General features: G+C 37.4%; 2 protein-coding genes across 7 annotated transcripts in view; one reads left to right on the forward strand and one right to left on the reverse strand.

The window, feature by feature from the left end:
• LOC144022080 (uncharacterized) overlaps window positions 1-9,317 on the reverse strand; it is a 28,783-nt gene extending 19,466 nt beyond the window's left edge. For 3 of the 5 annotated variants that reach the window (XM_077526553.1, XM_077526550.1, XM_077526552.1), the window contains exons 1-2: window positions 852-1,077; window positions 468-534 (exon numbers count right to left, since the gene is read on the reverse strand). The gene's annotated coding sequence lies outside the window, so the exon portion shown is untranslated. Of the gene's footprint in view, window positions 1-467; window positions 535-851; window positions 1,078-1,882; window positions 2,009-8,237; window positions 8,722-9,281 lie in introns of those variants that run through there. The other 2 variants (XM_077526549.1, XM_077526548.1) reach the window with 2 other exon arrangements.
• On the forward strand, window positions 8,294-13,483 carry cbx3b (chromobox homolog 3b). 2 transcript variants are annotated; one of them, XM_077526554.1, is made up of 5 exons: window positions 8,294-8,603; window positions 9,312-9,456; window positions 10,090-10,234; window positions 11,404-11,537; window positions 11,719-13,483. In XM_077526554.1, exons 2-5 carry the CDS (start codon window positions 9,317-9,319, stop codon window positions 11,837-11,839), a joined length of 540 nt encoding a protein of 179 aa, XP_077382680.1. In that variant the 5' UTR covers window positions 8,294-8,603; window positions 9,312-9,316; the 3' UTR covers window positions 11,840-13,483. The 2 variants fall into 2 exon arrangements, with proteins under 2 accessions (XP_077382680.1, XP_077382681.1); XM_077526555.1 differs by lacking the exon at window positions 8,294-8,603 and adding an exon at window positions 8,805-8,993.
• The last annotated feature ends 1,097 nt before the right edge of the window (window positions 13,484-14,580 follow it).

Here is a 14,580-nt window from a genome sequence, read left to right on the forward strand (position 1 = left end):
TCAGCAATAGCTTTCCTTTGGATCATTTAATGATATATTAATTAATAATGAGGCTAATAATTTATCATATTCATATGTACACTCACTTAAACAAGTCAGGTTTGACTGAGACTGTTTGTTACTGTGGTTGGACTAGTTAGGAAAAGTAGTTAGTAATTTAGCAGTATATTAATTGCTCATTTGACTTGCTATAAATAGCAAAGTAAGGATACTGATTTCATTATCTTTGAATTGAGGAGAGTATTGATTAAAATAATGTATTCTTTTAAATATGTAAATGCATATTCAAAATATGTACATATTTATAGAATTTGACAGAAGATGTCTCCCTTCTAAATATTAATGACATAAAAATATAATTTTATAACACTTGACTATCGCCTTAGTATTTTTGGCATCTTTTGAAATAGAAATTGCAGTACAAAACACAGTTGGCTAACAGAAACAACCTTCAAAAAGTAACATACCTGTGTATTAATAGCAATGGAGAATGTCAGGAAATAGGATTGTCATCTCGTATGGTTGAACAGCACTCTGAAAAGACGGCATCATGTTAATGCTTCCTAGCCTAACAGCGCAGCTTTCTCCCCCAACAAAGAACGTACATTCAACCAAATATAAAAAATGGTGGAATTTTCAATTACACTCAAAATACAATCAAGTGAAGACAGCTGAGCTTTTAGTTATGTATCAATAAAATGAACATAGTTTGCCCATGAACGTTCCTATTGCGTCACTTTATTCATGAAACATTCTGCCCATGCGGGTGAAATGTAATGACAGCAGGTGGCGTAGTTTGCCATTTTAGCTAGACTTTAAATGACTACAACCGTTCACACATAAACACTTACGCAAAAATGGGTCTTTTTCGTCAGTGTTTGAGGCCGCTATCGCCATGTCTGCCGTCCACTCGGAGCTAATGTTCGCTTTGAAGTAAAATTTAATAAAAGCCTATTTTGAACAGACCATCCTTCAGGACGTTCACTTTCACAGCCCCAAGTGACTTCCTTGTTTAGATGTTTCTTCATGCTAAACCAGCAGAAAAGCACAGATAATACTAGTAGGCACAAGATGGCGGTCAACAGTGTTTTCCAGGTCTGGTTGCTCATCCTGCCAGCCAATCACTGAGCTCCAATTTCAGGTCAATCAGAATAGGGGCGTGGTTAATACTTAACGTAGACTAGTACTGGTACGGTACAGTAGTTTTACTTAAATTTATAAAAGAATTATTCTACTTTGCATCCAAATTTGTCAAGTATGCTTGGGCTACTCAAGTAGTGTGACAAAATTTTTAATTTAAAAGCATACCACTTTTTTAAGCGAAAGAAAACTAGTAATTGTGATCGTTAAAATGTATGTAAGAGTGAGAGTCTGTCAGGAAAATTCTGATTGAACACCAAGACTAAAGGGATACTTTACTTATTTAGCCCATTATAGCAATAAAAAGTTAATATTTTGTCTATAATTAATTTGATACTTTCATTATTTTTAATGTACAATTAGGACGTTTAAAAACACATTTTTCAACTTGCTGTCGACTGAAAATGACATCACAAGGGCTCAGGTAACCAATCACAGCTCTCCTGTTTGCTAGATTTGGTCATGTGACATTCACAAGCTGAGCTGTGATTGGTTACCTGAGCCCTTGTTGCAAAATGTGTTTTTAAAGGTACTAATTGTACATGGAAAATAATGAAAATATAAAATTTATTATAGACAAAATATTAATGTTTGACTGCCAAAAATGGCTAAATAAGTAAAGCATCTCTTTAACCTTTGAGCCCACCTGTAGTCAATCACCTTGTCTCCACAAGGCCTGCACACTTTAACACCATCGGACGTTCAAGTAGTCCAAAAAGAAACTAGCGGATTTCGGACTTACTTCGAGTGTCTTGTACTGACTCCAGAAGTGCCGCGGGCTGTTTTCCAAAAGCCTCCACTGTTGCCATGAAGAGATGAGTCAGTGGAGATCGCTGCGTGTTTGCGCTTTGCTGCTATGTCTGCACATCTATCACAATCAAAGTCTCTTCAGTGTTCTGACATGAAGATGAATAATTGATTCATGCACACTCACCCGAGCGTCCCGCAGCGCTGCAGTGTGTGATGATGCGCTGCTGCCAGTGAGAACTTAACTGTTGCAGCAGCTTGTTGATATTTATCATAACATTATGTGTATGCGTATGATTCGTAAGACAGCCATTGACTGTACAGTGAACCACTGAATGATTTAATAACACTGTGTGCTTGTGGTAGTGCCCCTCAAAGGTGCAGTTTAAATTGCTTTATTATTATTATTATTAGTAGTATTTATTAAACTTTTAATCAGTGCATAATACAGGTTTCAATCTACCGCTTGGGTTTTTATTTTTTGCTTTGCGCTTGCTTAGATTTAACCAAAATTTACAAGCCCATTTTAAAGTGAAGTTAAAAAAGATATAGCAATAAGGTACTGTAATGCCCTCACATGTGAACAAGGAGAGCCAAAGTCGCTTTTAGCCGTTTACTGAGCAGGTTAAACGCAAACTCAAATCCTAAACGAGCTGCTGTTGGCCACTACTCACCCTCAGAAGCTCACACGCCGACTAACCAGCCCCACCTCAGCTCCTGGTGTCACTCACTATGTTAAGAAAGTCAGTTTATTTCTTTACAGTATATTTTTATTCAACAAAGTGGTATTTTTCTTAGATTATTTAAAAATACTCAAAAACCGAAGATATTTTTTATGTTATTTTTTTAAAGCTCTTCAATAGACCAAAAAAACATTATTCACTATCAATCTTTTTTAGATATCATTCAGTGGTTAAAGTAAATGCAGACTTTTTGACCCCTTGAAGGCCACCGTACTTTGTGCTCACATTTCGCATAGCTGAACTGTGGCAAGTTGAGACACTTTTTTTTTCATTTTTTTTTTTTCATTTACAATATTGTGACCTTTTTTGAATATCGCCAACGTCCCCACCATAGCGTGATGATTATTGTATCGTGAGCTTCATATCGTGATAATATTGTATCGTGATGTTTGGATATCGTTTCATCCCTGGCGTGTATATACTTTAGTATGCTACACTACTACCACATTGTACTATTATACTGGCTTTTTCTTTTTTCTTTTTTTTTAATCACTTCATTTTACTTTTAATGTACTGTTTGTGCAAAAACAAATATGAATACTTGATGTGGACAAAATTATTGAGACTACAGAAAGTAAAAGTAAAGGAAAAGGGAACGAGTGTTTCAAGCCATGTAGAAAGATGGAAGCCACCACACTTACAAACCAACAGACGCCTTTTTGATACACCAGCAATGATGAAAATGGCCCTCAATAAATGATGTTCTTTGCGTCATATTTAAAAGCACATGCATCCGGGCCATTATTCAACAAGGTCAGAAATCTAATGCTATATGACTTGTCAAAAGTATGTTGACAAGCAACTCTGTGAGTGCCACCTCTCAGAATGTATAAATGTATGTTCTGCGCCACAGCGTGAATCATCACTCAGCGCAGTATTGGTGCGACGACGCTAAAAGGCAGCACGTGCTTGGAAGTGGAATCTATCATTCTTTGCATCAGTCCGCGACAATTCTCTGCTGTGAAAAGCTCAGATTGGATTCGGCTAAAAAGACCAAAAGGCGTTTATTCAAAGGCAGCGAGCCTTGAACCTGAATTCTTCTTTCAAGGTTTCTCAATTAGAATTCAGTCGGGGTGGTATTTGAAATGGTAATAACCACACTGTGAAGAAATATTTGCTGTACGGATATGACATTTGACGTTATCAACTTAGTTGTGTTGAAAATCATTCAGTCAATTTTTAAAAAAAACTATTTGAATGTATGCCTCATATGTATTGATATAAAAAACAACAACTCTCTTTTGAAGTCTTACTTGACAAATAACTGCGTGCTGTCTACATATCATCAAGATCCCACTTGCCTTTTGTTTACTAGCGCCGGAGAAACTGGAGCCCCGCTGTCTGCGCTAACAAGTGAAACGTAAGCTGACCTGGGCTCGCCACTTCAAATCCAGACTAGTAAGAGGCTGTTTCCTGTGCAGCAACATCAACCAGAGGGACCACTTAAGTTCCCTTCCTCCACTCAGCTGCAAACATTTTTCCTCACTCAGTAACAGGCTCCAGATCAGTCGTGGATTGGAGTTCAATTGCACGGGGGTGGGGGTGGGGGGGGGGGGGGGGTGATGTAAATCACCTTCATGTTCACTGGGGCGCAAAGTAAGTGTGCTTTCGATATTAATGAATGGAGAAAAAATCACCACCACACATTAACAGAAGTCCTGAGGTGTAGATTGAGAAGGAGTTCATGGGTATACATCCTGCATTTTCTTGAGTGAAAACAGAAGATCCTGCCTTTAAACATTTTTTTTCCGACTTTTATGTTAACACGAGTATAAAAGCTTAGGAAAACTTTAAAATTTGTGGTTATTCGTGAGTTAACTATTGAAGTCATGCGATTACGATAATAATTACGAATAAAAATTTTAATCGCCAGATGCCCCTAGTTATTATTCATGATGAATGCAAATCAGAGTGCTCTGCTGTCATCTCTATCTCGCATGATCATTTCCATGTTCACATGGTATCAAAATTCGAAGATTCTAAATAACAGTACTTAAAGATGCAATTGTAAACATGAAAAAAAAATCAATTTAAGCCATATGCCAATCATAATTCAAGTACAACACACTGAAAAAAAAATGCCCTGTAGAAAATAAAACCATTTCGCCCTCAGCTATTCAAACGTCACTCTTCCAGTGTGCTCTGCCAGTGTTTACTTTGAAGGTCAATTCTTTGCAAGGTTTTGCTTTGAATTTTTTTCTTTCTCTCTTTTGGTAGAAAAGAAAGCTGGTTATCATGTTCCTTCCGCCTACGCTGAAAACGTGTCCTTCAGGTGGCATTCAGGGCCTCGCTGAGCCACAACGTTTGACTAACAAAGGTGCATGTATAAATGTGCAGAAATGCTTCAATGTGACTCTGTGTGTGGCGGAGAGCTGGGAGCTTGAACTAGTAGAGATAAAAAAATAATAATTATGATTTAAAAAAAAAAAAGGAATTGGATGAGAAGCCAATAAACAGTTCAAGGTGTACATCTCTGAGAGAAGGAAGGGTTCAAAGATACATCAGGGTCTGCTTTGCTTTTACAGTATGTTTGTGACACAAAGACCTTAACTGTGTTGGCTTCTTCCATCAAGACAATCCTGTCAGTCTATGGCAAATACCGTCAAATTAAATGAAAAAGAAAATACAAATCGTGTATTTTAACCAGCCGCAAAACTTTGCCTTAAAGTCCTCCAGATTAATAAAGAAAAAGGAAAAATAGGAAGAAAAAAAGTCAAGCGCATTTGTGAGAGACGACAAATGGGAGACATACCAACAGTTGGGTTTGTTTTCTCTTTCAAGGTTGAGAGGGAAGCTTTGTTTCTTTTGATTCTCATGCATTCATTGTGCTGGTCTCTGCTTCGATAGATTCACAATCACACTGTTACTGGATACTTTGGATTTCATGTCGGGTGACAGACGCCCCCAAAGAAAAATATGAACTGAGAGAGAGAGAGAGAGAGAGAGAGAGAGAGAGAGAGAGAGAGAGAGAGAGAGACTTTTTACTTAATAAATAAAAATATGCAATGATATAGACACATCTTTTGCTACTGTTTTATTTAATTATTTGCAATAAGTTAATTAGCCAATTATTTAATTAGACAAATAAATTACAATAAATAATAATACATTTAAATTGTCCAATCTTAGGGGAAAAACAGCTAAATATTCTTGAAAATGTAAACGCTTTGTGGGCCAGATTAAAGACGTCTAAGAATAATAATTATAGCACTGCATTGTTGCCTTAAATGACAATGTTGTTCATCATAATGCCTACAACCTTAAGAATTATCATATTCAAATAACTATTTATCCACACTATTAAATACACAATCATCTGTCTTTATGTGCCTTATATCGGAATACCTTTCCTTTGTATGACAATTGTTCATTATAATCATGAATTATTATATTTTATACAAGTTTCTGAAGTCATATAGTGCATGATTCCCATCATTACCCAAAAATGTCAGAACCCAGGTTTGATTCCCCTCCAAACTTGGCGTGCCTACTTGCATGCTCAACAAGCATTGCCTTATAAATAAATGCTCGATCAATGACTCCAAGCTCATAAACATGAATCGCTTTTCCATCCAGGAGAAGTGTGAACGCTGCTCTTTATTCAACTCGACTGCTCACATTTTGGCTGTAACATGAGAGGTTTAGGGGTGGAACTGGGGGAGGACGAGGGAGAGGGGACAATTGAGAAACGTATTCAGTCAGAGTTGGACCTCGAGTCATTCACAGCGGGATCCATCTGAGCTCCTTTCTACGCTGACAGTGGCTCTTGGGGCCCATTGACGGGAGGGTTACGTTCACAAAGGGCGCCAGCAATGTGCCTGGTTCAGGCGAAAGGTGATATTTCTTTTCACTGTGTAAACTGGAGCGTGTCATTTCATTAAGAACTATATTTCATTTTTATTACTCTGGGCGGTGTTAGGTTCATTCCATTTGGCTTTTGACAAAAAAGTGCCTCAATGCACGTCATTATTGAATGAGGAAGGCCTCAAATTAAATGGAATATACACTAACTGGCCGCAACATTATGAATGTGTGTTTTTGACTTGCTTGTGTAACTAAGGCAAGCAAAATAATAAGTGCAGCATAAGTGTGAGGAAGTATGTACACCACTGCAAACTATCCACCCCACCAATTCAAATGGATCTTTGACGTCTATCGCCGTCATTGGCAGTGAATGAGTTAACTTCAGTCTTGCGTCAACAGACCATGAACGATGAAGGATTCTATACAGTTTTGTGTGAAATTGAATCCAATCTTAACGATCGTCCCATCACCAAATTATCTGGAGATCCCAATGATCTGGAAGCTCTCACGCCCAATCACCTGCTCACAATGAAAACAAAAACCAGTCTTATCAAGTTGGACTTTCAAAAGGACGGCCTGTACATCAAGTGAAGATGGAGGCATAGTATATAGTATCTCTGTATATTTTTTGGAAATAATAATACAGATTTCTTTTTTTTTATTATTATTGAGTGAATTTTTTATTTTTAAATGTCCACAGTTGGTGAATAAATAAAACATATTCATGTTGCTCTCTAAGTTATCAAACTGTGTAATACGCTGGTTACCGTGCGGTTTGGCTAAGAAAATACAAAGGGAGCCACACAGTAATAGGACAGGGGTGGTATAAATTCAAACCCGCAGGATGCATTGATGCCATTTCCGAGCCTGAAGTAACAGCGCAGCCCTGTAGTTGCTAAGTTACTATGGCAACCGCTAGCCAAGAGAAAGGGTTCAAAGGTCAAGCCGCAGATAACCAACACCACAACTCACAGGGAAAACTACATCAAGACATTTCATATATATATATATATATATATATATATATATATATATATATATATATATATATATATATATATATATGTATATATATATATATATATATATATATATATATATATATATATATATATATATATATATATATATATGGTTTTATGTAGCAGCAGTTTGCACTTGTGTAGAACTGAACTGCATCATGCTGAGCGCCATATCTAATATCTAGTACTTTATATTGAATATCATTAAAAGAAACTATATAGTTTGTATGGAACGCTGTTTGTACTCGTGTACAAAAATGTTGTGGAAGATGGTAGGGGAAAAAGGTAAAGAAAGACAATCGTTCTACTAGTGCCTTCAACAGTCTTACTAGTGAAGACAAATATGGTATACTAGTACATGAATTTCGAGCTTGATATCAAAGCAATAAGTTATGCTCAAACGGGTTTCCATAAATTGAACTGGATAATACTTATGCAGTGAGACATTGCCCTCTGTCGGTTGTCTCTAAAACTGCATAGAAATATATTCAAAACGTCAATATAAAAAACGTGGTTCTGTGTTGCCAATCAGAAGCCTCGTGCTTTGCTATTGGATATAAGAGGGCTGTCAATCAAACACCTGGGAGGCTTCTTGCTGGTCTCTTCATTCATTGATGTTTGAGGGGACGGTGAGTGCACATCTCTCCGTGAAAACTGGCGGTCTAACATTAGTATATTATTTACATAAAAATATATTTATAGAGGAATAAAGAAAACATAAACAAATGATTAAAAAAAAAAATTCTTATCACTCCAGAAGATGTCACTTAGCGTGTCATACCCAGGTGACACCCATGGGTGGCGGAGCAGCTTCCGGACAAGCGGCACACGAGGACGCGGACGAGACGGACTGGCATGTGATTGGTCGGCGGCGTGCGCGCTCCCGTCGTCTCCTCCCGGTTTTCCTGGCATGACCTTTTCCCTTGGCAACCACTTCCTTCCTCCGAGCATCCAACGGCCATCTTTAATCGCAACTCGGCCACCGAAAAGTTCTTTTCTCGCATGTAAACACGGCGGAGCGGCTCGTTTGGCGGCACCGAGGACGAGGAGTGCGGGTTACTACTCTCCAGACACGACCCCGAACCCCACCTACCCCGAACAGAACCGAAGGACCGAAGCGGGGCTGTCGCGTTAGTACCACAATAACGTACGTGTATGTTTTCCCACGCGGCGTGAATGAGCCGAACCGGTCCCACGCACACTTCTAGCCTGGTGGGAGGTTCTGTAAAGTAAAATGTATGGACGAGTAGCGTGTTTGAACGGCAGCGTGCTGTCTTCCGGGTAGAATCCAGCAGGTGGAGCTATGTAAACATACGTCATGGGTTGTTGTGTGAGGATACGGCAGGTCACAAAAGATTATTATTTTTTTCTTCCTTTGGTGTCGAATTGTTATTTGCTTTTCTAATATTGTGAACGTTAATAAGGAAAGATAGAAACTTTGAACTTATTTTTATGTTCTAACGCTGTGAATGTTAAAAGCAGAGTGTCACAAAAAAAAAATCACTTTACGAATATTTTACTTTAGAAAAATCTCAAGGTGCCAAGCATAAATGAAAGTATATAAAATATTGTCAAATAATGATAATTAAATCTTAATTTATTCACAAAGGTACTTAATCAGACTCAGGAACTATTCTTTTCCTAAAAAAAAAAAAAAAAAAGTACAACGGAAGAGCTATCTCAAGATATGTTTTATTAAATAATTGACATTAAAGCCTGTTTAAAATTAACACGCCTGTTAGTAGAGTAGAAAATGTAATGGCTCATCAAAAATGCCGTGTAATATGACATTAGCTTTCAAAGCAAATATTAAGTGTGCACTCACTTTCTGTAACTATTTTGTGTCTTGTTGCAGGAAGGATGAGAAAGAAGCAGACGGCCAAGCAGAGGAAGACGGACGATTCGTCTGACGTGCAGGAGTTTGTGGTTGAGAAGATAACTCGTCGTAGGATCTTCAATGGAAGAGTGGAGTACTTCCTAAAGTGGAAAGGCTTCACCGAGTGAGTACTTTTTTTTCTTTTTTTTTCTTAATCATATTGCTGCAGTGCTGTAGGCTTACTTTTCATTTGGATGACCTTTTCACAAATTTCAGTATTTGTGTAGCTGCAAAAATCGTGTCACCATCAATCCCTTTGTTGTGCTTTCCAGAATATTACTTTTGCCTGAATATTAATCCACACTATTTTAAACAAGGCAAGCAAGCGAAAACATGCAAAACTGACAACTTCTTCCTTTTCGGTTGCTTAGCAACCAGCAGCAAATATGGGCAAAGCTTGCATTTTACCGTCATTGTCTCTGCACCCTTCTACCTACTCCGTACTAGTGGGTGCTACAAAAACCTAAAGTGTGGTGTTCAAGCGCCTTGTAAACAGAGTGGAAGAACAGTTACTAAGGTTATGGCAAGCCAAAGGTGTTTTAATACCTGATTAAATGCTTTTTATAGGTTCTCCAAAGTAGCCATGTCTGGCTATATACTTGGTCACCCTAGGATAAAAATGCATTTTTTTGTTTCATATTTATGACAACCTCTAGGGAGCATATTTTGCATGGTATCTGTATAATACTCTGATAATGACACTTTAATGAGGATTTCAAGTCCATCTTATCCATCTTTTTATTCACCCCGGTTCCAGAGCAGACAACACGTGGGAGCCCGAGGACAACCTTGACTGTCCTGAACTGATTGAGGAGTATCTGAGAAATAGCCACTTGCACCAGAATGAGGAAGAAGAGCAGGAGTTTGTTCCCAAGGAAGAAATGATGGAGGAGACAGAAATAGTGAGTGTTTTGTCTGGGAGCGGGAATGTTTCCATCTTTAAAAAAAGAAAAAAAAAAAAAAAAAATCAACGTGACCAAGTAAGACACGTCTATGATTGTTGTTAGTATATTCTGGTCACAACATACGAGTAGTATGTAGTAATGTATTAGCAGACATGTTTACTATGGTTATCTCTGCTAAAGAAAATATCTCATTTGAAAACACGACTGAAACGTATTGGCACAAACATCCGAGTGTGCTACGTGTATTTCTTGCAAGTTTTTGAGTTTTTTTTTGTTTTGTTTTCTCGCAAACCTGTAAGTTTTTTTCTCTCAATTTTGCCACTTAATATAATAAATTTGCACATTTATTTCTTGTAAATTTGAGTTTTTTTTCTCTCAATTTTACCACTTAATAAATAATGTCACAAATTTGAGAGCTTATTTTTTCTAAATTTATGAATTTTTTTTTCCTCGCAATTTTGCCACTTAATGTCACAAATTTACGAGTTTATTTCTTGTAAATTTGGAGGTTTTTTTCTCGCAATTTTGCCACTTAATCTCACAAATTTGTGATATTATTTCTTCTAAATTTGTGAGTTTCTTTCCTGCAATTTCCCCACTTTATAATATCACAAATTTGCGAGTCTGTCGTAAATTTGTGATTTTATTTTCTCGCAATTTTGCCACTTAATGTCACAAATTTGCGAGCTGATTTCTTCTAAATTTGTGAGGTTTTTTTCTCGCAATTTTGCCACTTAATCTCACAAATTTGCGAGTCTGTCATAAATTTGTGATTTTTTTTTTTTCTCTCCCAATTTTGCCACTTGTCACAAATTTGCGAGCTGATTGCTTCTAAATTTGCAAGTTTTGTAATGTCGCAAATATGAGTTTTTTCTCAGAAATTTGTGAGTTTTTAATCTGCATTTTAACCCCCTTTAAAAATATAGATATTTATACGGGGCCCTAATATGCCGTCATAAATGTGAGTGTAGCCAATTCATGCAATTTAAAGCAAAATTTCATTTGATATTTTTTTTAAAGAACACAATTGCAAAGTAGTCAGCAGACATGACTTCCAGGCATATGCATCACATCGTCTTTGTTTGAAAGAAAGTTAGCCACTTTGTTCCTTTTTCCCACATGTTGTTTTATGAGAATGTCAAACCACAATTCAACTCTTGTTGCAGTCCCCACCACAGATACACAATCAGCCCTGCGGTGATGATCCAGACTCGCCCGCAGACTTGAGCGCTTACCCCGAACTTGAATGCATCATCGGCTCCGCGGACAGACGGGGAGAGCTTATGTTTTTAGTCAAATGGTAACTTGACTTCCTCTTTTTTTCGATTGTACAGTTTTATAGTGAGCAAGGGGGATTTTGTTTTTGTGTAATGGCTCTAAGTGGCACTGAATTCCGGGAAGTGGTGCATCAAGTTTTGTTAGCCCGTGCATTATGCTTTCAACGATCCAGTCCATAAATGTTTTTATATGTTGCGCCCCAGGAAGAACTCCGGCGACGTGGCCCTGCTGCCGGCCGACGAGGTGAGCGCCAGGTGCCCTCAGGCGGTCATCGACTTCTACGAGCAGAAGCTGACGTGGCACTGTGGAGAGGACGAGCAGTGACACACGGCGTTGCGGGTCGAGGTGAACCTACGCCGTGAAGTTTTGAAGTTGAGTTTTACCTCTCTTGAGCGGCGTCGCTCAGCTGACCTCAAGCACATAACGCCGTGCGATGGACACGAAACGCTGCTATTTTTTTTTTTCAGCCCTGTAGCCTCTTGTGTTATCATGTAGCACACCCTATCACTGTGGACTGTTTGTATCTGTTTTTTTAAGGTAGTAATTTCATGTTTCTCCTCGTTTTTTTTCCATCCTCCAGTGTGTGTTGTAGCACATTTTAGCAGTAGGCAGTGAACTGACATCTCTACTAAACCTACATTCAGGGGCGCGAGAAGTAAATGTGTATTACTCAAGAAGTAGCTGCAGACAGTGTAAAGCTATTCCCTGTCATATGTGACATGGAGCACATATCATGTAGTTTTGAGTATTTAAATTAAAAGTAGTTTAGTAAAAAAAAATTACACCAAGCAGCACCTCGAAAAATACTTCAAGTATCTTCAACATTAAAGTGCAGTAAGGGGAAAAAAACTGTACTTAAATGATTCAATAAAAATATATTTGAAAATAAACAGCTGTAAAAATAGAAGTTGAAAAAGAACAGTTAAATTCAGTGATTCTATTACGCACCACTAGAGGGAGCCTGTGTGCCACTGGTGGTACTCTTACCACACTGTCAACCACTGCACTACTTAGCTTGACCAGCAGAGGCACTGTTGATCAGGTCTCAAAAGAACAATGTGACGTCATCTGTGGGAAGATGAGCAACAACCCATGAAGACTTGACTTATGGCTCATCTCCAAGTTATCTTCTTCTTCTTATTATTGTATTACTTATTCTACTTAATACAACACTGGCTTTGAAAAGAGATTAATTTTACACAGTGGAGGAAATAAATTGAAGTGAATTTGAACAGAACACAAATTTTCACAATTGTGCACCAGACTCCACACTTTTTCCCCATTTTTTATTTTTTTTATTTATTTAACGTGTGCTTTGTATTTGTGTGAAAAGCTAGTTCCATTATTGTCCATTGTGATGCTCAATTTAAAAGTATCTAAAGCTTTTCCGTAAATGTAGTGGAGTAGAGGCTTTAGTAAATGAAACCACTCCGTATGTTGTAGGGGGAAAGTAGGGTTAAGTGCAAAGTACTTGAATAAATGTGTTACTTTTTATTTCCCGTCTTACTATGTCCTTGTAAAATGTATTTTGTGGCTGATGTTTGATTCAAAATTGTCGCCCAGTGTATTTTCAATTAGCTGCTTTGTACCAAATATTTTCTTTCCCATTTTTTGTTCTAAAAAAAAAATTGACTTTAGTTCATAAAAACTGGTGCTATTCACCACAAAGCAAAAAAAAAAAAAAAAGTCGCCTTACTGCCCTTAAAGAGTTGTGCACAATTTTTGCACACACTGTCAAAAAAAGTCCAATGTAGCACTTCAGATGAGCAGTGGGATGTCATCGGCCAGTTTATTTTTCCTCACGTGCAAGGGACATATCCTGCTTGACTTAACCTTGCACCTCCTAATAAAAAACACCTACTCGACTACTGAGCGGCTGTTGGGGTGCGCGCGTGTGTGTGTGTGTGTATATAGAGACTGTAGATCTGTGACGTGGTTGCAAATAAAAGAATCATTGTGTGACCTTTACTCGAGGGCCGTGTGTATTCTTTTTCCTCACGCGCACGCAACCGCACAAATCTGACAAGTCACTCCGCAGCAAACGTGACCACTAACATGTTATTGCAGCGACATGTGGTACTGGAGATGAGGTTGTTTAGGGTTCATATTGGGAATTCGTGCTTAAAACTTGTAGATAGATTTAATAGTCGAGTCTAACACGTTTGGTTTACAGACATGTGACTCATTTGGAAACAAAACGGTTTTACTTTCATTTCCTACCCCGCTACCATTTCTTTTAATGTGATACAGAGAGGATAGATGTCATGTCATTGGTACATAAAAAAAAAAAAATTGCAGTATTATAAACAGTGATAGCACTTATAATGGTGGATTTGAAAAGTCTACACACCCCTATTCAGATATTTTGGAATTATGGCCAAAAGTTCAAACTCGGGTCAAAAATAAACCCAAATTGTGTCAAAAATTGACTGACCCAAATTTTTGAGTTACCGGTACTCAACAAATTACATTAATAATCTACAAAGCAAGCTTTTTTTTTTTTTTTTTTTTTTTTTTTTTTTTAAAATACTTGTTTTGTGGGTTATTTGTTTGGCCCAACTTTTTTGGGTTAGCCTACTTGAATAGCCCAATTGAATTTGGTCAAAAATGAACCGACCCAATTTTTGAATCATTTAACCCAAAAAGGTGTGTAAAATTAGTAATCCACAAAGCAACCCAATTTTTTGGGTTGTTTTGTGGGGTATTAAATTGACCCAACTTTTTGGGTAGTTAACCTAAAAAGTTGAGTTGTCCCTTTTTGACCCAATTTGGGTTATTTTTGACCCAACAGTTTTTAGAGTTTCAATCAAGAGTAATTATGAACACCCATAAATCGTGTTAGTACACAGAATTCACACTTCTGCTAGAAACCGTTATTATAGATTTGGAATTTTCATTTTAGTTAGGTTTTATTTCGTTTTGAGTTTTTTTAAATTTAGTTAGTTTTAATTAGTTTTCAGGGTGCTTCTGTTAGTTTTTATTATTATTACTTATGTAATAAATGCTTAGTTTTAGTTAGTTTCAGTATCAGTTTTAATTTAAAAAATGTGTATTACTTGTGTGTA

This window comes from Festucalex cinctus, chromosome 7, assembly GCF_051991245.1.
Source record: "Festucalex cinctus isolate MCC-2025b chromosome 7, RoL_Fcin_1.0, whole genome shotgun sequence".
Lineage (NCBI taxonomy): Eukaryota > Metazoa > Chordata > Actinopteri > Syngnathiformes > Syngnathidae > Festucalex > Festucalex cinctus.